General features: G+C 54.2%; 1 protein-coding gene across 1 annotated transcript in view; it reads right to left on the reverse strand.

Moving 5' to 3' along the window:
- Positions 1-2173: 2173 nt before the first annotated feature.
- Positions 2174-26498, reverse strand: part of NT5DC3 (5'-nucleotidase domain containing 3) — a 57536-nt gene continuing 33211 nt past the window's right edge. The window contains exons 3-14 of the mRNA XM_051845832.3: positions 25287-25361; positions 24578-24633; positions 22469-22559; positions 21303-21440; positions 18096-18156; positions 17617-17719; positions 17369-17470; positions 15394-15475; positions 14305-14391; positions 13293-13433; positions 8963-9027; positions 2174-6669 (exon numbers count right to left, since the gene is read on the reverse strand). Coding sequence (XP_051701792.1) covers positions 6417-6669; positions 8963-9027; positions 13293-13433; positions 14305-14391; positions 15394-15475; positions 17369-17470; positions 17617-17719; positions 18096-18156; positions 21303-21440; positions 22469-22559; positions 24578-24633; positions 25287-25361 — 1254 coding nt within the window. The 3' untranslated portion in view covers positions 2174-6416. The remainder of the gene's footprint in view (positions 6670-8962; positions 9028-13292; positions 13434-14304; positions 14392-15393; positions 15476-17368; positions 17471-17616; positions 17720-18095; positions 18157-21302; positions 21441-22468; positions 22560-24577; positions 24634-25286; positions 25362-26498) is intronic.

Consider the following 26498-nt stretch of genomic DNA (forward strand, 5'->3'; position numbering starts at 1 on the left):
AGCTGCTGCTCTTCTGATCCAGCTCTCTGCTATGGCCTGGGAAAGCAGTGGAGGATGGCCCAAGTCCTTGGGCCTCTGCACCCAAGTGGGAGACCTGGAGGAAGCTCCTGGCTTCAGATCGGCCCAGCTCTACCTCTCAAATAAATAAATCTTTGTTAAAAAAAATATTTGCTTTGGTCTGAAAATCAAAGTTCTTACATCCCAGTCTTCAGACCCGGGGATGGGATGAGGCGGCGCGGCCCACGGGAGATTAAGTCAGGAGGTGAGGCCTCGTGTGTGGGATTAGGACCCATCTAAAAGGGGCCCCAGGATCTCCCTCCCCTCTCCACCCGGTGCGGACACAGCGGGTAGGGCCCATCGGTTAATGAGGAAAATGGCGTCCCCGGGCGCTCACTCTGCTGGAGCCTGACCCTGGACTCGCCAGCCTCGGGAGCGGTGGGAAATAAAGCCCTGCGGTTCACAGTCCACTGTACCACAGCACATGCGTGCGTCATCTGCACACGTACATGCACCTCCACGAAAACGCCAGCCACAAATGCAGACCCGGGCGCGTTGGACCTGCGATCCAAATGCTACAAGTGGTGCTGCCGTCAGCAACGTGGTTTCCAATGTCCTTCAGAAACGCAGGAGGATCCTTTATAAACTGGGGTAAAACAAGGCTAAACTCCTCCTTGGGTTTACAAGTGGCTGCATTCCTGGAAAAGTCAGCATGGTAAATCACATCCAGAAAAAAACAGAGTTAGGTTCTGGGCTGAAAAATGGTAACAGATGTACCAGGAATGTCAACAGGCTCTTTAAGGAGGCAGAGGCGGCGGGCCCTTCCCTGCACAGGGCTCCCTGTGAGACGAAGGCAGTCCCATGGGCCTGGCACCAGGGCCCACAGGTGCCCTCCCCATCTGAGCCCTTCCACCCTATCCACCCACATGTCCCCAAATTGTCCCCAGGGGGCAGTGCTGGCCCGGGAGGAGAATCCCTGCTGGGGACAGAATGAGAGGCGGGCCTGTGCAGAAGTCAGACTCTCCTGTCGCCCTCACTCTAGGGAACTTCATTCACAGCATGGGGACTTTGAGCCCACGCCAAAGTTCTGGAAGCCCCAGCACGTTGGGCCAGCTCTGTCACAGCTCCAAGGAGGAGGAGCAGCGTGCCACTTCCTGGTGGATGACGCACCAGAGGGAGAATAATGCCACGTTTCCACGGGATCACTGAGGAAGAGTGCAGGTGCAAGATGGCAGGCGATCGAGGAGGGAGGGGAGACAGAACGAGGTGTCCCCAGGAGAGGTGAATGATGCTACGGTATCAGCCCAAGGGGAGGTCAAAGACTTTAAGATGTTAACACCCACACAGACATTTTAAAACTTTTTAAAAATAAAGCCTTCAAAATATAAGGGGCCAGCGTTGTGGTGCAGAGGGTTAAGGCACTGCCTGCAATGCCGCATCCTGTATGAGAACCGTTTAAAAACCTGGGTGCTCCACTTTGGATCCAGCTTCCTGCTAATGGAACTGAGAAAGCACTGGAAGATGGCCCAAGTGCCTGGGCCCTGCCACCTCCATGGGAGCCCTGAATGGAGGTCCTGGCTCCTAGCTTTGTTCCAGCCCAGCCAGGACATTAGGGGAGTGAACTAGCAGATGGAAGATCTCTGTCTCTCCCTCTATGTGAACTCTGCCTTTCAAATAAATCTTCAAAAAAAATATATACATGTATTTATAAATGTACCCAAAATCCAGTATGAATTGACTTCATAATACTCCTAAATTCTATGCTTCCTTTCCTTAAAGCCTTTCAGCTTTCCTGTTCCTCCGATTACAAACAGGGCCCCGGCGTCTCCTTGGTCTCCCAGAGGGAGCTCCCTGGGAAAGACAGGGGTCACCACCTGCCCACTGGTGGCTGTGCTCCCCACCGGGGTTTCCGTCCACAAGCTCTGAAGGCAGGTGGACCCATGTGCTTCTGGGAGTGGGAGGAGATGCAGGTGCTAAGAAAAAAATGTAACCTTTCACCCCTTCTCTCGGGGATACCTGGTGGGACCGTCAGAGCTTTGCTTTTTAATCCAAGGCTTCCTCCAATCCTTGTAGGAGAAATAACCTCAAGTGCTGGAGGAAAAGGCACGTTTGGCACGTTGTGGCTTCACCAGCCTGCAGTGACTGAGCACACAGATCAGAGGCCTAACAAAGCGACCACGCAGTGCAAACTTTTATTGGCTTTAAGTTCAGTATCACGTAACACACAAAAACAACATTCAGAATAAATAGCAAATTCACATTCAGAATAAATAGTTCATCTACCTAACTTGCATGTGTTGTACTTGATGCCATACAGGCACAGTCCATCACCCCACAGGACAACCAGGCAAGTCTCCTCCCAAGTCTGAGCCCACGCCTGCCCTGCTAATGGAGGCGTCGCAGGCCAGGTTCCCCAGGAGCAGCCATGCTGGAAGGCCTGCCCGGGAGCGCTGCTCGGATCACCTCCTGGCAAGGGGAGGGAAAACAAGGAAGCAGGACCGAGAGGCAGAGGTGCTGGGCTGCAAGCGGACCCCACAGGGAGCGCTGGAGCCCCGAGAGCTCTCCAGGCTTGTCCTGAGCAGGGTGGGGGGCCAGGCCTTTGATGCCCCCCAAGGAGCAGTCAGGGCTCTTCTGCAGGGGAAGCTCCCAAAGAGGCCACTGGCTGTGAGTGGTCAGCCAGCGGCCCTCCCAGGAGCTCCCCAAACCAGCACGATCACAGGACACAGCTGCGGATGGCGGGAGGTACATTCCACTGGTGCAAATGGGAGCTCGGTGGCTCAGGCACACACAACGAAGAGAGGAGGACACGAGCCGGCGACACAGGATGCCACCGGCGACACAGGATGCCACCGCTGGCCACACCGGGAAAACACGCTCAGAAAGTAGCTCTAAGGGAACATGGCGCACTTACCTAACGCACTTCTTGCTACTACCTGCATCCCAGCTATGAGGTCACTCTCCTGCACACTGTCACTGAGGCAATCTTGACAGTGCCACAGGACAGCTCAGCAGAGCAGGGGCTGGTGAAGTGCAGCCCAAGATCAAGTGCAGCCCATGGGCTGTCACTGTCAACCACACTGGGATGGAGGACAGCCATACCACTCCTAGAGCAGAAGCAGCAGGCAACGGCCCATGTGGCTTCCTAAGTGGCCCCTTAGAGGGAGAACCACATCGCAGGAACTTTGCTCCTTTCCCTAACCCACTGGTGATGCCAAAGCTCAGCTGAACTTTGACCTAAGCTCCCAAATGCGAAGGCAAAAAAAAAAGGTACAAAATGAAATCAATAGCAAGAAGACAAAACACAGGTTCTCTAGCAGCTGACTGCAGCAGTCACGGGACCCAACATCTGTGCGGCTTCAGTCCGGGAGCCTGCTGGACAGGGGCCCCAAGTGGGTCTTTGTCTGCCAATGAGTGTTTGGCAGAGTGGAATTCAGTTCTAATATTTAGCACCCTCACCACTGCTTAACAGGCCTTTGAAGAGGAGGAGAGAGAAATGGCCATTTAGTTCACCCAAAGCTAAATTAGGTAGGAGGCAAGATGGCTTTTTGTTTCTCCTTTGCAATAATTAAGAGGACCAGCGGCCAGCGCTGTGGCACAGTGGCCTAAGCCTTTGTCTGAGGGGCAGGTTTGAGTCCCAGTTGCTCCTCTTCTGATCCAGTTCTCTGCTATGGCCTGGGAAGGCAGTGGAAGATGGCCCAAGCCCATGAGCCCCTGCACCCACGTGGGAGATGCAGAAGAAGCTCCTGGCTCCTCGCTTCGGATCAGCCCAGTTCTGACAATTGCAGCTATCTGGGGAATGAACCAGAGGGTGGAAGAACTCTGTCTGTAACTCTGCCTCTAAAACAAATATGCAAAATCTTTAAATAAAAAAAAATAATTAATATTGCCAATGAATACAAGGCAACTAACAATTTAGTTTGAGAGATATGCGCAAATCAGTAGCACGTGTTACATGCCATATGGTACTAACAGAGATAGAAACTTGAGAGAGGGAGAGAGATCTTAGGAGGAAAGTAGGAGCTCTAAGCCTAAACAACTAAAATATTTTAAAAATCAGGTTTCATCATAAAAGCAACTCTGGAAAAAATCAGTTCTGCAACTGCCTTCCAAAGGGACTTGCTACAGGTACCATGGACACTGGCGGCTGCTTGTGGCTGGCATGCACCACCCGCAAAGTCTCAATTCATGTTCATGCAATTCTTATAAAATCAGTCTAAACAACGTTAGAAACACTAAAGCTTTAAAAGTTCAAGCTAATTGCATTGTTTGCTTTTACAAACTGGTTTTTTTTAAATGGTAGAAAACAGACTCACTTCTGTTATCCCAACACCCTTCCATCCGTGTGCACACCAGCAAACCACCCGGAAAGAACCAAGTGGCCAGTGTGGTGGCACACGTCCCAGCTGAGAGCCCTGACAGCAGCAAACGAAAATGTCTTCAACTGCACACAGACCACGACAAGCAATGACATGGGGGTGCCGCTGTCCTTGCTGGGCAGACGGCTGTGCTGGGCCCTGCACTGTCACCCGGGGGGGGGGGGGGGGGGGGGGACGCCAGGCCCCTGCTACCTTGCAGCTCTCAGGTTCTGCCAAGCTGAGTGGCCCAGAGACCGAAGCGCTCCTAAAGGAGAACACACTGGAAAAGTCATTATTCACATCCAGAAAAGTCTTCTCCCTCAAGACCGAGATCACCAAACCAGAAAGCAGGTTTTCAAGCCAGTTCCACTTGGTTCTTGAGTAAACAGAACACCGGGCAACCGTCACACGGCAGACGCCACAGGAACACCTGATCAGATGCAAACTCAGAGCCATTTTCTAAACACCTACATACAACCCACTTCTCCAAAGCAAAGACGACACACCAAGAGCACCTCAGGACCATGACACTGTGCGGTGATGGGCGTCACCCCACACGTGAAATGCCAGCCTCCGACACACTCCGACGGCTGGAACACCCAGCAGCAAACAAGCTGCACACGAAGCGCCTCCTCTGCTCCAAAAACAAATGGGCGGCTGCACCTTACTGCTTCATAGGAACACAAGAAAAGCAGGAACCTACCTGGGCCTAAAGGGTCGCCTACACCCTTACAGGGAAATACACAAGACGCCACGTGGGAAGCTCGGTTAACCAGGGGCGCCCCAGCAATGCCGCGGCGCTGCTCTGACTGCTCCGGTTCTGGCGCGCAGCCTGGGAACCGCCGAGCTGGCCTGTGGTCCACGCGTTTGTTACAACACAAAGGCTCCACAAGCAAGCACTCTCCGCAAGCCCCCTTCGGTCCCTGCCGTTCCCCAAAGCACGCACGTTACAGCAAAAGCTTGAAATGGGCTCTAGCAACTCTAGACCAGGCTCCTCTGGACACAAGCGCAAACCAGCAGATGCGATTACGACCCTGCCAACAGCACCTTGACAACAGCACACACTCCCACAGCTCGCTGAGACCCAGGAACTATGTGGGAGGATACTGACACAATAAAACACACACACACATACAGATGCCACTTGCGTGAGAAATAAGGACCACTCAGTCGGCCATAGCAGGTCTAGCTACTGGCTTCAACGTCCTGCACCTCTCCCGCCAAGGGAAACCCAGGCCAGCTCCCAGAGTCACACACACCTGGCAGGAGCAAGGCAGAGAGCAGCAGAGTGCGGGTGACCAGCACTTGGGTGGGCTGTGCGGGTGGGACCCGCTCCGGGGGGCCTCTCACAGGGGTGCTGGCTCTTGTCACCCGCTCACTCCTTGCAGCCTTGTTTCACAGAGAACTGTTCCCCGACTGCAAGAGTGATCTGCCACGGCTCTCACCTACCCCGCCCTCCTGCCCCCCTACCCCGCGCCCACGTCCAGCACCACTGTCCAGTCCCTGCACAGCAGGCGCAGGCTGAGGACAAGGAGTGCCAGTTCTCTCTCACATTAAGTCCTTCCAGGGACACTGAGTTCTCTTTGACCCCACACACCAGGGCAGCAACACCTTAGGGCCAGCGGGTGTGGGAGCTGGCTGCCGCCTGTGGCGCGGGGCGGCGGGCATGGCTCCCCGGCTGTCTGCGCACAGCGCTGTCTCTGGGCCCCGCCGCGCCGCCTGCAAACACGCAGGACGGTTCCAGGGGGGTCATGACCAATGTCCGCACTCACCCTGCCGGAATTCACGGGTGCACTGGGTGGGCTCGCCTCGCCCGGGGAAGCCCGGTGGCCATTCCCACACCCCCACACCCTGGTCAACAAAGTAGGTGGGGCCAGAGTCTCCGCCCCAGGAGTGCAGGAAGGCGAGACCAGGAGAGGGTAGTCCGGAAGGTACGAAGTCAAGGTCAAAAGGCATACTCGTCTTTCCAGAAAGCAACGCTCAGACACAGGCAAGACCAGTCCAGCCACGCCCGCCTAGCCTGGGCCCACGCTGCTTCCGGCTCTTCCCAGGGCGGGCGCGTGGTTACTTGGCCTGGGCCTCGTGCAGGAGCGGGGCCCTGCAGGCGGCTGGCAGGTCGGACCAGGCGGGCAGCTCATGCTGCAGCGGAGTCCGCCGCGGGTAGAACGTGTGGCTGACATCGTAGTTCAAGAGGCAGCTCAGGGACGCCATGTAGATGTCGGCAAACCGCGACAGGCGCCGCAGGAAGTAGGTGGGGTTCTGGTCAGTGCGGAACAGGCTTCCAAACTGTGCGTTGAAGAAATTCTTGGTCATTTCTCTGAAGTGGCAAAGCAGGGGGAGGGGGGAGAAGGCGAGAATGATTCAGAAAGTTTTAAACTACCGAAATCAAAATCTCTTAAAAAAAAAAAAAAAAAAAAAAAAAGATTCATTTGAGAGAGCTGCAAGGCCAGCAGCTGACCATGTGTCCATCGGCAGGATGACTCTGGCCACGGCTCCCCCCAGCTGGCGCAGGGACACTGCTACAGGCCTGGTTTGGACCTCCAAAGTGCTCGGATGCCTATAGACTAAAGAAACTTGTGATGCTGTTAAGATTTATTTATGTATTTGAAAGTCAGAGTTACACAGAGAGGGGGAGGTCTTCCATCCGCTGCTACACTCCCCAGATGGCCACAACAGCCAGGGTTGGACCAGGCCGGAGCCAGGAGCTCCATCTGGGTCTCCCATGTGAGTGGCAGGGGCCCAAGCACTTGAGCCAACTTCCTCTGCTTTCCTAGGTACATTAGCAGGAAGTTGGATCAGAAGCAGAGCATCGGGGACTAGAATGGGAGCCCACACAGGGTGCCGGTGCAGTGTGGCAGTGCGGGTCCCTAAGGAACCTCACATGGGGTGCGGGCACCGTGCGGCAGTGCGGGTCCCTAAGGAACCTCTCACATGGGGTGCACCACTCCAGCACTCATGGCACGGCCACGGGCATCACAGCCCAGGTCACCCCACTTTGCCCAGATTCACCCCAGCCGAGGCGCTAAGCCCCTCAGTCCTACATGGGTGCACATGTCTGTAAATCAACATCACTACCATACACATACAAGACATGTAAACCTCTGATGGCTGGGATGCCTACACACATAATATTCCAGCAAAATGGATAAATACCGTGACTGTTGACAAATTAGTGACTAACACAGAGAAACTCATTGACACAAGTGACAAAATCCACCAGCAGGCACTCACTGCCTGTTGTCCCTCAACCACAGTAGATGCTACAACACCCAAACAGCAGGAAATTTAAAGAACCCAATTACATCCTTGTGAGTAGAATGATGTAAATGGCTTTCAAACTTGTGCTGAAAAACCCCACCAAGACGTGAACATGCTAGAAACTTTTCTTGTTCTGGTTTGCTTGACTGGAACCTAACACTCCAGCCTGCTAATGTGCTTTGTTTTCTTGGGATTTATTCATTACGGGGCCAACACTGTGGTGCAGTGCTCGAAGCCGCCACTTGCAACGCAAGCATCCCATGTCTGAGTGCTGGCTTGAGTCTTGGCTGCTCTGCTTCTGATCCAGCTTCCTGCGAATGTGCCTGAGAGGCTGCAGACACAGCCCAGGTGCTTGGGTCCCTGCCATCCGGGGTACAGCCTGGCCCAGAAATGGCTGTTGCAGCCATCTGGGCAGTGAACTAGAGGATGGAAGATATTCATTCATAGTCTCTCTCTCACTTTGCCTTTCAAACAAGTAAAAATCTTTAAATAAGATTTACTCATTCATTCGAGGAGCAGAGCTTTGCCATCCAGCGTTCACTGCCCCACGGCCACCACTGCTCCCTAAGGTCTGCACTGGCAGGAAACTGGAACTTGGATCTAGGCACCATAATATAGGATGCAAGCATCCAATGGCAGATGAGCCACTAGGCCAAACAGCCACCCCTGCCGCAACATTTTCATTCCAATGAAAGTCAAGAGTAAGTGGGAGTAAGCCCAGAGGCCAACACCCTGAGGGAAGAGGAACTGAAGGCCACACAGCCTGGGCCTCTGCAGAACCTGAGGAATGGACCCTCTGACCCCCACCCACCCACAGCCCTCAGCAGATGGAGCCCAGGCCGCAGCGGCTGGATCCAGACCTCAGGGACGCTGTGCCCGGGGGAGGCGGAGGGTCACCTGGCCAGCAGCAGTGTCTGAGCGCCCGCACCTGCATAGGGAGGCCCGACTGTCACAGGGCCCGCCTCTGGGAAAGACCAGGCCCCGAGCCACACAGCTGCGCCCAGGGCAGGCCGGCTTCTTCCCGCCTGGGGGCGCATTCCTCAAAGAGCCTGGCTAAGAAGGAGCCCTAGGCTTCGCTGAACCCGCCCACCTCCACGCAGTCCGCTGGCGTCACTGACAACCGCACAGAGGGCTGTGCTCGGGGAAAGTCCGGGGGCAGAGGAGGGGATTCGAGGGCGAGCTCCCCGCCCCCATGACCTGCAAACCGCAAGGGCGGAGCATCGAGGAAGTGCCCTCACCGCACAGAGCTGATTCTAGACTGCACGGGGTCACATTCACACAGGCAGCCAAAAAGGGTGTTTCCAGATCCGACTCAGAACAGGGCGGGGCGCTGCCCCTAGGGCTGCTCTTACCTCATCTCCTTCCGCTCCTTCTTCCACTCCTGCAGAACCAGCCGCGACTCCGCGTCCCTGTGCACCTGGGAGACATACGCCAGTCAGCGCCCCTCGCAGTCCGGGGGACGTGTTCTTGCTAACTACGCAGGACTTGGGCGCCTGAAGTCTAGCAGGCAGGCGCTACACTTCCAGACTTCCTGCCTTCTTCACCAAGAAACGGTTTTAAACAGCAACATTAGCAATGTGATTTAACAAATTTAAGTGGAATACTCTTAGTAAATGCTATATTTAAAGGTAACACAGACATATCACCGTAAAATATATGTGCATTCCACACAGGCGCTCTGTGTACCACATATGTAAACATGCACTTCATACATACTACTGCTACACACGTGCATATGTAAGTCCAACAGCAGTCCAATGGAACAGTACACCCACTAACTGCAAGCCCAGGGAAACAAGTACACATTTGGAAATTAACATGGACATTTTTTTCTTAGTTTATGCAAGGGTATTAGGGTTATAAATGATTTTCACTTTTCTTTACTATTATCCTCTAAAGTGTGTAAAAGAAAAAAAAAATACGCTTTGTGAAACACAAGAAGGTAGCAAACCTAAATGAGAAGGAAAAACAGAATTTTCTGGTGGGCCAATCGTGAGCAAAGGCAAAGAGAAAATAGCAACTACCCCCAACTTAACAAACAGAGTCTCACAGGTCTCTCTCCAGGGTCCCCGTGGCTAAACAGAAACTCGGAAGCCAGCACCACAGGCTCAGGACCGCAGGAGCAGGTGGGGCTCCCCAAAGTTCATGACCGCAGGAGTAACCTTCGAGCCCAGATAAAACACCAGAGGCAAACCATCTGCGTTCACCCGGCACCGGTGCCCTTGCAACCACCACATCCTCCCGGACATGGTCCACAGCATGACTCGGCCCCCACCAAGGACCTCTGCCTCTCGCACAAAAACCCTGTCCCAACCGAGCTCATCATCTGGATTTCTTGCCTAATGCCACTGGCTGCACGGCCAGGAAACAGCTCCCCTGAATGACCCCCTGGCTGCAAACAGCAGCACCAGTCCACTGATCAGCACCGCTGGGAGTCTGGATGGAGTGGCTAGCAGCATCCGTCTCATCAGCTTTCACACTTTCCGTCAGTAAATTACTACAGAACGGAGCCTCTACAAAGTGTGTGACCAGATCAGAAAAGATCATCTCAACACAGAGTCACAAAGAAGCACTGCAGACACACGTGTGTGTGTGTGTGTGTGTGTGTGTAAGTCTGTGTGTTCATTCACTGGGCATCTACTATGTGCCAAGTGTCACTGCCCAAGATGCTGAAGACACACAGAAGACAGGATGGAGGCCCCGTGGGAGACAGGTCACAGTTAAACAATGGGATACAACACAGAAGTGTCAGTCTTGGGTAGCGGGGATCCTCACTGCCCCCATTCTACCCACACATCCTTTTTATTATTTATTTATCTATTTAAGAGAGAGAGAGAGGGCCGCCAAGGAGGGGGCGTCATCTCCAGCCTCCCCCAGCCACAAGGCGGCTGACGGACAGGCACGGGAGCAAGGCTCCGGAATCCAGGGCCAGTCTCGGAGTAGGGAGCCCCTGAGCTCCGCGGGCTGGACCCAGCGCTGGGCCATGGATCCCTTCTGCTTGCCTTCCTGGGAGCCTTTCTCCATCATTTCTCATCTCCCACACAGACCACCCCCTTACGGGGATCCCTCCCTCGGGCACTTACACGGACTCCAGTCTCTCCGTGACAAAAGACCTGCCTCTCCCTGAACCCCCCTTTCTGCAGCTTTGCTCCCCTACCAGGCCCTGGCAAACCAACTTCAGCACGCTTCACAGGTGGAGTGTTAGGTACGAGAAAGCGCACACTCTAGCCGGCAGCCTCCGAGGGCAGAGACAGACGGGCACGTATCCACGCTGGGCACCACTACGTGGGAAGCTGACACCCAAGCTCCAGAACTTTTCTTGAGGATCATGCTGGGGTCACATCGGCGCCTGGGAAGCTCTGGACTTCGGAGCATTTCAAAGCTTGGATTTTCGGATTAGGGACACTCAACCGATGAAGTCCGGGCCGATATCCCAAAGCCAACACACTGTGCGATGTGAAACCCTTGTGGTGTGGAGCATTTCAGATAGGGGCGTTCACCCTGCCCAGTACAGGCCTTCTCACCCCGGCCAGCCCACAAGCCCCCACCAGGTAGGCCGAACCCTGCCACGGGCCCCTGCCTGTGAGTTGAAGAATGGGCTTTGGGGTTTAAATGGTTGGAAAAGAAAATCAAAAAGGAAGAATTTCATGGCATGGGACAACTCCATGGAATTTACATTTCAGCACCTGCAAATAAGCAGAGTCGCTGGTCCAGACTTTGCGCGCAGCTGCCTGTGGGCGACAGGTGCAGGGCGGAGCGGCTGCAGCAGAGTTTGCGGCCCACACGACCTACGGCGCTGCCCACGTGGCCCTCAGCAGAAAGCCCTGACCCCGGCCCAGACTGGCACCGGGGAGCAGTCTCCTGATGGCAGCAGCACGCCGAGAACACAGCCTTTCTGGAAGCACTTTGCAGCCACCTAACAACGTCATTCTTGTTTTAAAACCGAAAACTACAGACTTCAGTTGAATCTGTCAGACTTGGCCCCCAACAGCACTGTACTGGCTCTGAAAAAAATCGAAGCCAATCCAGGAGGACTACGCTTTCCCTTTAGAAAATAGTTCACACCTGTAAAACGGTGCTAAGGCCAGGCCCCGCTTGACAGCGTCATGGGGACAAAGTGAACATGAAGCCCCAGTCGTGGAGAACAGGGCATGTTCTGGTCCCACTGCCAGCCAGCCCGACGCCACACTTGCTGGCGTGGCGACTCCAGGAAGTCACTCGGCCCTTGACCTTGGCTTTCCCGCCTGTAAATGGAGGGGCAGTAGAGGCATTCACCCCCTTTCTGCCCGCTTTCTCCTGTTCTCTAAACCCACGTACAAGTCAGAGAAAGGAAAACAACTAGAGCCATTCAAAGCTAAACTGTAGCGACAGCATCTGCCAGGTGGATTTACGGATCCAACCAGCCACCAGGGTCACGGTCAAGTCTCTGGCTCCAGCCAAGACCTATACACCAGGGAAGCACCTCTGTGTGCTGCTAGGCGGCCTGGGCCCGAGGATCCTGAGGCCAGAGTCAAGTCTTGCTCTGTTGTTTTATGACCCTAGGACCGCCACCTTGCCTCTCCAAACCCCAGGTGCCTTCTTCTGAAATGGAAACGGTGTGGCCACCTGCAGCAGGCAGCTGCGTGGTGAAATGAGAGGCGTGTGCAGAGCGCGCACGCGGCACCATGTCCAGAGTGACTGTCAGCCTGGAATGACAGATGCACACACTCCAGCCACATTAACTCTGAATTCGCGCCTTGTATTTTTAGAAAACCATCTCACAGGCCAGCATAGTGAGGGAAACAGAACAAACCCTCATCAGCAAAGAGCCAAGGGCCCGCGTGGCCTGGGGACGTGCAGGGCACCACGCTCTGGAACCTGGGCCTCGGTTGTGAGCTCAGCGCCCAGCCACCTCCACACGGGCTGCCAGCTGGGGCAGCCGGGCAGTTCCCGGCCCGTTTCCAAAGCCGCTGGCAGGCTGTGGGCAGGAGGCCGGGGCCAGGTATGTTAGCCAAGAGACAGGGCACCCGTGCTGAATGCAGCAGCCCAGGTGTGAAAGCTACATGCCTCCAGGGTCTGGGGGCAGAAAGGAGGCCCAGCTGCAGCAGACAAGCAGGGTGCATAGACTAGAATGGTCTATGCAAAGGACCCACCTCTCCCAAACTGGCCACACAACTCACAAAGACAAAACTGCCACTAAACCCAGTAAGCTGGCGACTGGCGGGTCTTCAAAGTCACACGGAGCCTGGAACCACGGACCTTGACTCTTGCTGTGAAACTGACAAGCCACAGACCCAGGTTCCAGAGGACTCTCCGATTCACAGATGGGGAAACTGAGGACCAGACAGAGAAGCCCCTGAGGGCAGAGCTTCGCAAATCCCACTACTACACCAAGAGACACCTCCCACCATCACCCCGGTGCAGTGGCGAGGATGCCCGAGCATCATAGACATGGGGGCAGAGACACCTGCGTCCACACAGGTCCCAGCTGCCGAGACCCTCCGAACGCCTTCGGTGGGCACCTTCAGAAGTTCCTTTATAGAAAGTGGCAAAACCGCCCTCAGGTCCAAGAGCCCTGCTTCTCTACTGCAGAGGACACGAAAACCCCAGGCTCGGCAGGAACAGCCAGCCCGAAGGTACCTGAAATGACCTTGGCCAACAGACCTACGGCAGGCTGACAGACAGACCCGAAACGCAGCAAACCTGCATCTGCTCCAGTAGGCCGGTCAGGGTCTGCAGCCAGGTCATGGTCTGCACGTACTGCTCGGTGTTCATGATCTTGAGCTCGGATCTCAACTCTGGGATGATGGCGCCAGTCCGCCAGCCGTGCTTCAGGGTCAGATCCTGATCACAGAGATCAGAGAGTCAACGTTCGTCTCCCCCAGACACAGGAGGCACTCGGTTAACGACCGTTCCCTTGCCATGGTTATTTAGTGCCTGAGCACCATGAACTACATTTCATTAAAACCTGTTTTGCCCCAGGCCTTGTCGCCCCAAGACAGTTTCCATTCAGGGCAATAACCGCCCCCAATCGCAATCCCTGCAGACACACAGTGTCTGCAATCACGAACCGTGGTCTGCGGAGAAAACGATGAGGTCCGGTCTAGAGTGGCTGAATTTCAGCTACGAAGCTGGGCAAATGCACCCTGCCAGTGTTTGTGCAATTTTTTTTTTTTTGGGGGTGGGGGTGAAGGGAAGTTTTCTGCATGGTCAAATTTGGGAAACGGGTTCTAGAGACTTCTCTGCAGCAGGGCTTGGTGCCTGGCCACAGCACCAGCTGTTATGGACATGTGGGGAGTGAGCCAGCAGATGGAATCAATCAATCAATCAATCAATCAATCATTCAATCTCTCTCTCTCTCTCTCTCTGTAACCCAGCCTTCAAATAAAATAAATCTTTTTAGAAAAGGCAGCCGCTGGCTGGGAAGTGAAGCCGTGGCCAATGTGTACAAGCTTCTTGTTGCATTTTTCCTTATCAATATTTAAACGGGACGATTTATCTGAAAAACTCTTGGAGAAAATTCTAATTTCCATCATTCCCCCAAAAATGTTTTACAACTCTGATTCACCTTGCCCCCTAAAAAGTGACACATGAAAATATACAGCTTACTCCCAGTGTCAATGAAAACATAAACATGAACTTAAACACGAGAAATTCCGTAGTCAGTGGGACTCACACAGCTATCGCCCCCCAGAGAGAGGACAAAGCTCCTCACCGCCAGATCACTGTATATATGATCTCCAAAATACAACACTCTGGATCCTCTCCAGCCAGTAAGCTTCAGGAATTCATACAAATTGCCCTGCAAGAAGAGAAAAACATCAGTATTCAATCACATGGCAGCCAGAGTCCTCGCTGTGCAACCAACCCATGATCCAAAATATGCATTTTTTAAAAACTTCTAAAAAATTTTTAATATTTACTTTAAATATCACACTTTAAAGACAGAAGCACCTTCCTGGGGAGTCTTCCAGACCTTTCTGCAACGTCAGATGTACTTTTCCGAGAGGATGCGCATTGCACACGGCTCTGGCACTCTGCCTGTACACTGAACACTCGGCGAGCACCCTCCACGTCAGGAATATTAATCTCCTACGTGACGACAGTGGCCGAGAGGGTCCACAGCGCATCGTGTCACCTCCCTATCACTGGACATTCGTGCTGCTACCCACATTGTAAAGGACTTCCTGACAAGCACTGTTTTAGCACCATTTTGTTGACCACACCTTAACAATTTTCTTCAGCTACCTTCCTGGAAGTGGAACAGCTATATCAAAACCAAGTTTTCAATAGAAAATCCAGCAAAATCCAGAATTTTATAGAGCCACCGAGGATATATCAGAATTAAGCACAGAATAACTTTAGTCACATAGGAACGGTAAGTCACTCGTGCAGTCAACATCTGAGAGCCTTTAGACATCAATATACAGGGAAACTGTACATAAAACATAGCTCATCGGGAAACAATGACTAATTAAGGCAATGGTTACGGCCAGGAGTAAACGTTCCTTAAAGAGTGATCTCCAAGGTTTACTACTGGCAGCTGAAATGTTACATAACATGAAAGTAATATTTCAAATTTGTTTAAAAAAATTCAGTTCGGAGTTCATTTAGAAACGAGCATGCCGGAAGTATAACAACTTAAGGCTCGATCTGAGCACCCGGATAGCAGGAGCCACCCCAAAAGCAGCACACAGCGTGGAGCCCAGGCCCGGCACTCGGCAGCCTCCACGCCCATCCACCGTTCCGGTCACTCCTGCCCTCGGAGCACAGCCACAGAAGGGGCACGCTGGGCACGACCCACCTGCTTGTAGATCTGGCCCTTCTGCAGCTTGTGGATCTTGTCCCACAGCAAGACGCCTTTCTCGTTCACCTTCCGGAAAGGTCTAACGGCAGAAACGGAGACGTTACGACGCGTGACAGTGGCAGCGGCTGTGCTGTGTTGCGCTCCCGGGCACACTCCCACAGACCCCACACCCCAGCTCCCAGCCTGAGTCAACGCAGCCCAAGCCGTCCTGACCCCAGAATCCCAAAGGCATTTTGTGCCAAGAGAACCCAGGGTCAAGCGCACTTGGAAAACACCGTGAATCACGTACGTGCCTCTGACAGCTACGCACATGGCACAAAGCCCTGCTGCAGAGAAATCGCTAGAACTCGTTTCCCAAATTTGACCATGCAGAAAACTTTCCTTCACCACCTCCCCCCCAAAAAAGAGCTGCACAAACACTGGCAGGGTGCATCTGCCCAGCTTCACAGCAGGAATTCAGCCACTCTAGACACAGAAGTCAGAGAAGCAACAGTGCGAGCCTATCACTGACAATGGATTTGTTGGCCTTTTTTTTTTTTTAAAAGATTAACATGTATCTGAATTGTCTTTGTGAATATAAACTCACTGTAGCAAATCTGGAAAAAACAGAAAAATACAACGAAGCAAAGGAAAGTGACCCATAATTCTAGGATCCAAGCACGAACCCTTACGACTCCAGGGTAGGTCTTCCAGTCCTGATTTAAAAGCTGCTGGCTTTTTTTTTTCAGATTTTATCTGAACATAAGAGAGGAGCCCTTTGTATGCACCCATTAGTCTTTTATCTCCAAGTGATGACACACCCTTAAACCAATTGTCTTTAACCTAATCAAACACACAGCTGGCTGTGTTTTCTCCCAAATACCTCCGCTTTAACAGCGAGTGTGTCAGAAACTACCTACCCATCCCAGCAGCTCCTGCTGGTTTCTGACCTCTCCCAGATCCTAGAGGGTCATCTCAGCCCCGAGCCCAGCCATCCAAATCAGAGGCAGAGCAAGCAGAGGGAAGGAGGGGAAAGCTGGCAGGGCCCCCGCTCCCGCACACACAGAGGGTGACAGAGGACAGGAGGACCTCGATGCCAGGCCCTTCTCCGACAAACCCCGTGAGCTAAGAACACCCGACACCATGTTTCCCCGACAGTGCGGCAGCCAGCGCTCCCAGCCGCCCGCAGGGACGCTCCAGCCGCTGCTCCCCACGCCGTATTTCTCAGCTGCTGTTCATGGTGCTTGGGCACCGCGCGATGCTGCCTTCAATCACCTGACAGACAGGGACAGGCTGCCTGCGCCCCAGCTGCATAGTACCCAGAAGTGGGGAAAGTGTCCGAAACAGGCCACTACGCAAACCCCAGGCCCTGCAAGAAGGCCAGTGGCAGTGGCAGGTCTCCACACTGTGAACAGCGGGGGTGGCGCCAGCGCTCGCGGCGCAGAGATACCCGGGGCGCACAGACACCGCAGCATCCCTAAGCTCCAGCCACTCAATACTGACAGCACGGCCCCCCCACCCCGCTCCCCTGCGCCCCCACTTCCCAGGGCCCCTAAGGCAGACGTGATGAAGACTTACTCCCCTTCGACAAAACCCGTGCTGCAGAGAAGCTGGGGCCAACCCAGTCGTGATTTTAAATGCACCAATGAGGCTCTCTAGAGTCGGGGCGTGTGTAACTGCTGTTGGTTTCGTGGGCTTCACACCAGCTCCGCATCTAAGGGCCTAATTCACCACGTGACTTCAGTTTGGCTTTCCCACAACTGCCAATCATTTCCTGAAGGCCTGAAGCAGGGGCTGGAGCAGCCCAAGCTCAGCGGAGAAGCATCCACCCGTCCAGGATGTGCTCAGCCCACTCCCCTAGCAACTCCCTTGCTGAAGGGGTCAGAATCTAAAGCCGTCATCTCAGACGTTTATGACCAGGCAAGTGAGCCTGCAGGTGCGCACACAGCCGCGGAGGCGGGGGACCTGGTCCCCACCCGAGAGAGACACTCACCTGCGCTTATCATTGAAGAAGTTGGGCTTCTCGGCCTGAACTATGACCACATCAAACAGGTCCCTCCAGTCCTTCCCCACAATGTACCGCATGCCCTTGTCCCTGGAATAACAAGTCAGCCGCGTCAGCCTCACGCTGCCTTCTCAGTAAGGAAGCACGCAGGGCCGTTAACTTCTCCCCCTCCAACCGCTGAAACAAGCAGAGCCTGAGCCAGCCCGAAGCCAGCAAGGGGACACAGGGGCACTTACACGAAGCTGCTGGGGCTGTTGGTGATGAGGAACATCTTCTTGCCGTGGTCAGCCAGCTTGGCCAGCACCGCGCGGGTCTGCTCGGCATAGCAGATGTACTTTTCTAAGAGCGAGAGAACGCACAGCCAGACTCAGCATGGACCAGTCAATCTACAAGGACTCACCATACAGGGAGCTTCCCGTACCACCCCGCCATCAGTGCGGGACAAAAGGGGCGGAGGACGCCAGGGGTGGGGCAGGGCGGGGCATGGGAACCCAGGGCACCAGACCAAGAGTCTGCCTCCTCTAAGTGGAAAAATCCAAGTGGCTGCAGCTGCCAACTCCTCTGCTTGTGAGATAGAATGATGGCAGGTTCTGGGACAAAGAGGAGGAGAGGCATAGGATGCCAGCAGAGGTGCAGGCAGCCCCCGGCAGGCCCTGGTGTGTGATGTCAAAGGCCCCCAGGGCGGCCCAACAGGTGGCCACCACGGAGCACCTACCGATATCCGCTTCGATGGCCCTGTACATGATCCCTTTGATGTGCACGTCCCGGATGGAGTCCTGCCCGAAGACACATTGCTCATCAGCGAGAGTGGAACTGGGCTGGCTACAGTAACAGTCCAATGAAATGGCACTGCTGGGAAGTCCTGTGTCTACAAGTCTGGCAACCAAGCACTAAACAAAGCCTGAATTCTGGACCATTCATCAGAGGTGGGCTTGGGGAAAAGCTCAGGTTTCCATGGTGACCATGGCAGTTTGCAAAACGATTTTTCCAAAGGGTCGCCTGGGAAAGATACCTTGTGAGAATAATTCTGAGAAAGGCTTCACATGATACACAGTTACTTCTAGGCAGGACCAGAAAGAAATGGCTCCAGCTCATCGGGACAGAGGGAGTTCCTGTTCTCGTCACCTTTACACCCTTCCCTATCCCCAGACCCCAAGTGCAGCTCCTGCATCCTAGAATGAGGCAGACACACACAGATCTTAGGACCCTCCTCCTCTCTTGGGTGCCAACAGGGTGAGGCACCATCCGTGAGGCTGTCCCTCTGCTCCAGGGGGCGTCAGTTTCTCAGCATCAGTGCAGCATTATTTCAACTACATTTCCATCTTCAGTTTCGTTTTGTGCACCAGCTCTTGCACCGTGCCCACAGGCAGGTGCAGAAGCAGGAGGGGAGGGGGCTAACCCTTTGTAGGCCAGGAGTGTGGCCGCCTGGTGCTGCACAGGGGTCAATGCAGAACTCCCAAGGGGGCAGAGCTCCCAAGGGGGCAGCGCTGCTGGAGCATATGGGAACTTTCCACAGCCAGGAGCAGGAGACTGAGTTGTAGGCAACGCGGCAGGGAAGCCCTAGGCACAGGTGGCAGATTTCTGCCAAGCGTGAGCACTTCTGGATTATAATCTGAACTTAATTACCTCTCAGCACAGCCTGTTTGAATTTCACACCAGCAGAAGGAAGTGGCTAAATGCAAGCTGCACTGCCTAGCATAAAATCTAGGCTCTGCCACTTACAAGCTCTGAGACCTTGGGCAAATTACTCCACCACTCTTGTGCCTCGATTTCCTTACCTGCAAAGTGGGATGACAATGATTTTATCTACCTCAAAGAACTACTGTTTAGATTTGAAAAGTCAATATGCAGAATGTACTCAGAAGAACAGTGCCCAGGACAAGGTAAACTCTACATAAGTGTCTGCTATTGGTGCTAGCAATACTTGTGGTAAAAATTGAACTTTCAGATAAACAACGTTCCTCAAGAACACAAAAGGTTGCAATAAAATGTACAATGAAGGGGCTGGCACTGGGGCATAGTAGATTAAGCCTCCGCCTGCAGTGCCAGCATCCCATATGGGCTCCAGTTCTAGTCCCAACTGCTCCACTTCCAATCCAGCTCTCTGCTAATGTGCCTAGGAAAACAGCAAAAGATGGTCTAAGTCCTTGGGCCCCTGCACCCACGTGGGAGACACAGAAGAAGTTCCTGGCTCCAGATTGGCTCAGCTCCACCTGTTGGGGAGTGGCCAATTGGGGAGTGAACCAGTGAATAGAAGACCTCTCTCTCTGTAGCTCTGCCTCTCAAATAAATAAATCTTAAAAAAAAAATTGTACAATGAAGTTCCTGTGTGCACCAAAAGGAGAATAGGAACTAAACATTAAGATCTAGTTGAATTTATATTAGATTGAGGCTGAGACACTATAATTCACCCTTTATCACTCTTTATCTTCCTAAAACCCTCAATCCAAGGCAGTCCAGATTTAAAATTACCCCATATGTACACTTTTTATACTCAATTAAAATAAGATTTTTAAACTTAAAATTAGTTATAACTATACAATAAAGCTATGGTAGCAAATAAATATGTATCTTTTTAAAAAGTATTTTACATATGAATTGCATATGAGCAACTATGTAAGTAACACATATTATATACAAATACACATCTAACAAATAATAAACATTTTTTTAAGTACTGAAAAAGTTCATATAGCTTAAAGGACAGAATATATGAATACCAGGATAGGTGTTCAGCTTGGTGGCTATGCTGACGGCCTACATCCCATTTGGGAGGTGCTGTTTTGAGTCCCAGCTCTGCTCCTGATTGCAGCGCTAACACACACCCTGGGTGGTCAGCAGGTGATGGCTCCAATTGGTTGGGTCCCTGCCATCAACATGGAAGACCTGGCTTCCAGGCTCCAGGCTTTGGTTCCTGACCTGGGACCACGGCAGGCCTATGGAGAACGAACCAGCCAATGGGAGCTTTTGCTATGCCTATCTCCCACTCCCTCCCACTCAAATAGAAATTTTAAAACAAACACATGTGCATGAGAATAAAATATGTGTATAAATATATGCATATAAATAATGTATACACAGGCATGTAAGTGTTTACATTTGTCAACATGCCTCTCCAACTGAATTGTTTCATGGCTTTTGTAGGGGACCCTGTGGGCAACAGGAAAAGGCGCCCTGTGACCCACTCGCTCCTAATCCTCCCATAAGGATTTACAATTATTATCTGTCAATTTAAAAATAAATTAAGAAAAGACACAACAGGCTCCCCTTGGGCAACTTCAGTGGCACAGCCCCCCGCCCAGGGCGTGAATACCCCCAGTAGGTAAAGCAGACCCCCACCCCACCCCCACCGTGGGCAGGCTCCACTCTGCCCTCACACCACCCACCAGAAAGCATCAGACAACCAGGTGACAGGGGAGCACCAGCTTATCTTTTTTTTTCTTTTTTTCTTTTTTTTTTTTTTTTGACAGGCAGAGTGGACAGAGAGAGACAGACAGACAGAGAGAAAGGTCTTCCTTTGCTGTTGGTTCACCCTCCAAAGGCCGCCGCGGCCGGCACGCTGCGCTGATCTGAAGGCAGGAGCCAGGTGCTTCTCCTGGTCTCCCATGGGGTGCAGGGCCCAAGCACTTGGGCCATCCTCCACTGCACTCCCTGGCCACAGCAGAGAGCTGGCCTGGAAGAGGGGCAACAGGGACAGAATCCGGCGCCCCGACCGGGACTAGAACCCGGTGTGCCGGTGCCACAAGGCGGAGGATTAGCCTAGTGAGCCACGGCGCCGGCACCAGCTTGTCTTAAACACCGGGGAGGACTGCGAAGCCTCCTGCCATGACTGCTTTCCTAGGCTGTCCAGGGTCACACCACAGCAGAGAAAGGACCCCACCCCGGGCCCAGAGGGCAGGCTCCAGCAGGCTCTGGCTCTGACCTTGACGTCTTTGTACAGGTGGACGGGCTCATAGTCGATGTTGTTCTTCAGGAAGTGCTCGTTCACACACGACAGGAGCGTCATCTCGGGCAGGGAGAAGATGTCCATGAACTGCTTCATGGTGTTCCCGTGCGAGCTCTGCGGGTGGGAGCGGTAGTGGGGGCAGTGAGGACAGGGCACCCGGCTGGCACAGCTGCAGGCGACCAGGAAGCAGGGAGCAGTCTCACCGGCCAACGGAGGCTCTGGTTGCCAACGGTTAGCTGGACGCTCTCCACAAAACAAGCAAACTCTTAATAACAACGAAGTGTGTTCCTCATCACTCGTGGCAGAGCTGCTGTCTCAGCCCAGATCTAACTGGGCCAGCCACGGAAATGCCTGACCCTCCCCCCGCCCTAAGTCTGCCCACCCTTCCCTGCCGCACTCCTCCCGAGCCAGGAGGAAGCCAGCACAGACTGCTGCCCGCACAACAGCAGGAAAAGCCACCGCGCTCTCCCGACTGGGAGCCCCTCGCAGTCCAATGTGAGCTTGAAAGGAGCCTTTCTGGGAACGCATGAGATTCATGCCCCCGCGGGCACTGGCTCACAGCACCCCTTCCATCTCACTTGACAACGGGAGTCAGATAATTCATCTAAGGGGCCAGTGTCCTGGGGCAGTGGGCTGAGCTGCCACTTGGGACACCCACATCCCACGTGAGACTGGGGTTTGAGTCCCAACGACCCCACTTCTGACCCAGCTCCCTGCTAATGGCCTGAGAAAAGCAGCAGCAGATGACCTAAGTGCTTGGACCCCTGCCATCCATGTGGGAGACCACATGGGGTTCTAGCCTCCTGGCCGTGGCCTAGCCCAGCCCTGGTTATTGCAACCATCTGGGAAGTGAGCCAACAGATAGAAGCGCCTGATTCTCTTGCTCTCTCACCTTCTCTGTCACTCTCAAATTAATGAACAAATAACTTAAAAAGCACTGTAGAAAGGAGAATCATGAAGAGCCCAGGGGTGCGGGTGGGGAACTCTAACATACTGTTCTCTCTCAAATCTCGGGCCCCCCCACCCCATGTCAACTCCACAGGAGCAGCAGGTGAGTCTAGGGGTTCACGCTCTGAAGCCTACAAGACTGTGTTTCAAGAAGGAAAAAGGCAGGCTGCTTTACAGAAAATGCACCTCATTACCTTTCCATAGAAGTCGCTCATCTGCTCCAAGGGCACGTGTGACCCCTCGTACATTTCAATGACTTCTTCATCAGGGACCACACTGAGGCCTCTGGAAAAAACAGATGACGTCATTAAATGTGGGGAGCAATTAGGACTAGACTAAGTTACTAGAATTAAGACATTCTATGCCATCTGCTCTCCCACAATATGGCGCTGAGAAGGAAGTAAACAACTTCTACGCAGCTGCCTCTCGTGTTTGATTGAGCTGCAGGAGCTGCTCCTGATTGGAGGAGAGCAGCGTACTCTGCGTGTGGGTAGCAGAGTTGGGATTGGTGGAAGAGGACTATAAAGGAGGAGAGAGACAACATGCACCAGGAACATCTATCTGAAGGAACACCTGTGCAGCCCCCGAGAGAGCCGGCCGGCCGTGTGCCGCTCCCCCGCGGAAGTGGGGAAAGTGGCAGGGGGAACCACCCTTCCACAGAGGTGGAAGGACAGCAGCCAACCCGGGAAGAACCAGCAGCAAACCCGGGAAGGGCCGAGCAGACAAAAGAACAGCGCAGGGTCCTGTGTCGTTCCTCCACGAAGAGGGGGAGCGACAATTAAAGAGCTCAGCTTAGGATGGCAAGGGTGTTCAGACCTCTGTGCCCTGCAGGGCAGGGGTGCCAGACACTCGTCACCAGGAGGGAAATGGGCCACACCTATTGCTACCGACAATGGATGAGATGCCGTGATCACTCGTGTACCTGCTGTTCTCCCAGTAACACAAGCAGGAGTGGGACTAACAGCTAATGCCACGTGGTGCCTGCTACGTGCCAGAGATGAGACACACCCACTCCCTGAAACCTCAACACCCCTGCAAGGAGGCACTACCGCCTGCTGGGGCAACCGAGGCTCAGAATGGTCACGGACCTTGCCCAAGGCCACCAAAGTCCAAGGCAGGCTTCGTGGTGTGAGGGCCCAGGCTCTTATGCCACCAAGGTACAAGGTCCCACATGACTTGCTCTGGGCTGTGGCCTTATTAATTTGAATGTTTTTCATATATGAGGGCAGCGAAAGGCCGCTTGTGTCTCTAGCAAACTCACCCTCCTGCCCTCTGCTACTGTTCTCTAAGAAGATGGGTGGGGAGGGAGAGGCGCACAGGGGGCTCCGAGGACTACACCCCAGACACGAGGCAAGAAGTGCGTTGACAACCGACTTCGCCCAGTCCTGCATGTGGCTGTGAGATACAAAGGTGAGGGCTGGCGCCGCGGCTCACTAGGCTAATCCTCTGCCTGCAGCGCCGGCACCCCAGATTCTAGTCCTGGTCGGGGCGCCGGATTCTGTCCCGGTTGCCCCTCTTCCAGGCCAGCTCTCTGCTGTGGCCCGGGAGTGCAGTGGAGGATGGCCCAAGTGCTTGGGCCCTGCACCAGCAGGGGAGACCTGGAAGAAGCACCTGGCTCCTGGCTAGCCAGCCATAACACGCCAGCTGTGGCGGCCACTTGGGGGGTGAACCAACGGAAAAAGAAAGACCTTTCTGTCTCTCTCTCTAACTCTGCCTGTCCAAAAAAAAAAAAAAAAAAAGAGAGAGATACAGAGGTGAGGAGCACAGAGCTGAGCCAGTCGGCCCAGGGTCCAAATCCCAGGTCCTTTCATCACGAGCGTAACGGCCTCAGCAAGTCATTCAGCTCCTTGAGGTCTCAGGGTCTCCATCCTTACAGCAGGGCCCACCACCACCTCATGCCACCACTGGGACGGAATAAGCGGCTGCAGACACGCAGCAGGTATGCAGTGAGTGCCAGGCAGGTTTCCTGGTGTACCTGTGATGGAAAGGACCCAGTGCCCCCCCCACCCCCCCGGCTGGAGGTGGCATCCCACAGCCCACGGGAGAAACGCTCACCTGGCGTAGGAACCAGAGGCTGTGGCAGGTCTGTGGCACTGCGCTTTCAGCCAGTCACCCTCTCGCCTATGAGCACGCGGGGACATGGCTGCCTCATCTTCCCAACAAGCCAGCCCTGCAGCCTGCCTGCCCTTGCTCCCTCGTGTGGCTCCCCGCAGGGAGGCGGGCCTCAGCGAATGCTCAACACGTGAAGGAACGAATGAACCATCACCCACGGCAGCCCTCCCGGTCTCTCCTGGCCCGCTTACCTGTAGACAGTCCCCAGCTGAATGTAATGAAAAGCATCGATCTTCATCAGGATCGCCTTTAAGACATAGACAGGCAGGCGTCAACGACAGCCAGCAGCCTGCACTGGTCAATGAGCCATCCCCGGGGCGCCCCGCATGTCCTTCCCGACCCAGGAAGCCCCCTGTAGGTTACTAAGGAGCACAGCCAAACACCAAAACTGCCGCCTGGAGACCAATGGTATCCCCCTGACGGCAGGATGCAGCCAGCCTTTTCCAGGCACGGAGTCTCTTTCGAAAAGATGGCTTGGGGCCGGCACTGTGGTGTGGCAGGTAAAGCCACCACCTGCAGTGCAGGCATCCCATATGGGCATTGGTGAGTCCCGGCTGCTCCACTTCTGATCCAGCTCTCTGCTACGGCCTGAGAAAGCAGCGGAGGATGGCCCAAGCCTTGGGTCCCTGCACCTGCATAGGAAGACAGGGAGGAAGCTCCTGGCTTCAGATTGGCACAGCTCTGGCCATTGTGGCCCACTGGGGAGTGAACCAGTGGATGGAAGACCTCTCTCTCTCTGCACAACTCTGACTTTCAAATGAATAAATAAATCTTTAAAAAAAAAAAAAAAGGAAAAGAAAATATGGCTGGATACTGAAATAATCTGGATCTGCAGCCTCAGGGAACATAACTGAAAACCAATTTATCTGTTGAGCGAGGGGCGCACAGTGTGGCACCTACCCGTTGGACATCGTAGTGCAGCCCGCGGATGGCGAAATCGGGGTCGTACTCGTACTTCCGGATCTCCGCGGGGTACTGGAAGGAAGATGGCCGGGTCAGCTGACCGGAAACCATGTGCAGGGCGGCACCGAGCCAAGGCAGCCCAGCGCTCAGAACAACGGGTCCCTCAGCCTCCTGCCCAGTGTGTCCTGGCCACGGGGGACCCCAGCCTGCCAGGCACAGGCCAGGCTCGCTTCCTGCCTTCCCCACCGCCCCCCCCCCCCATCCCTGGACATCCAGATTCCTAAGACCCCACAACACATCTGACCTCCGACTCACTGCCTCCTCTTGTTTCTCAGGCTGCCTGAGAGGGAGCTGTGATGTCCTCTTGATGGCCACAACCACGACTTCCCCAGACACGCAGCCAGCCAGCCAGGTGGCTCACCTGGGACACCTCCGCAGGGCAGCAGCCCCACGGCCACGTTTCTTGAGGACCCCTGCAGGCGGCTTCCCTGGCCTTTCCCCACAGTCTGAGCTGCAGAAGCCCCCCGCAGTCAGCCATCAGGGAGGCCCCTTCTCAGCAGGGTCCCCTCACCGCAACTGCAATGCTCTGGAGGCAGCCCCTGGCATCTCCCAGCTATGACACCACACTGAACGCCATGCAGCTGCCCCACTGACAGCAGGTCTGCGGCTGCCGCACACCCGGCTCTGCCACACCCATTGTACAGAGGGGACATGAGAGGCACTGCATGAAGCACCCAGCTGGGGAACGGCAGCTGGGCAGCCAGGCTGGGGTCCCTGTCCCGGCCATACTGCATCAGCCCAGAGCACAGCTACAGGACACAGCATCCACTCCGGAGCCTCCTCCAGAGGCTGCGGCTCCAGGATCTGATGGCAGCCAGGATGGCAACGCTTCCGTGAAAACCTGGACAGCTATGATGATGCCCAGGAAACCTTTCCCCAAGGCTGTGCCGCTCACTGTTCACAGCCAAGGTCACATTCACATGGGATCACTTCCCGGCAGCTCCAGGCTGAACTGCACACAGCAAGTTTTCAAGTCAAGCCACACAAAGCACTGACGCAGATGTCACGTTTATCTAACAGCTGCCACACCCCCCCCAAGAAATCTCCAAACCAGCATCTCCACGCACGGGCACTTCCAAGAATTCTGAACAGTGAGTATGGTTCGGAGGCTCAACGCAGCCGACTCAGAACCCAGTGTCTAACAGTTCT

This window comes from Oryctolagus cuniculus, chromosome 11 (assembly GCF_051225735.1).
Source record: "Oryctolagus cuniculus isolate XC-2025 breed Fujian yellow rabbit chromosome 11, ASM5122573v1, whole genome shotgun sequence".
Classification (NCBI taxonomy): domain Eukaryota; kingdom Metazoa; phylum Chordata; class Mammalia; order Lagomorpha; family Leporidae; genus Oryctolagus; species Oryctolagus cuniculus.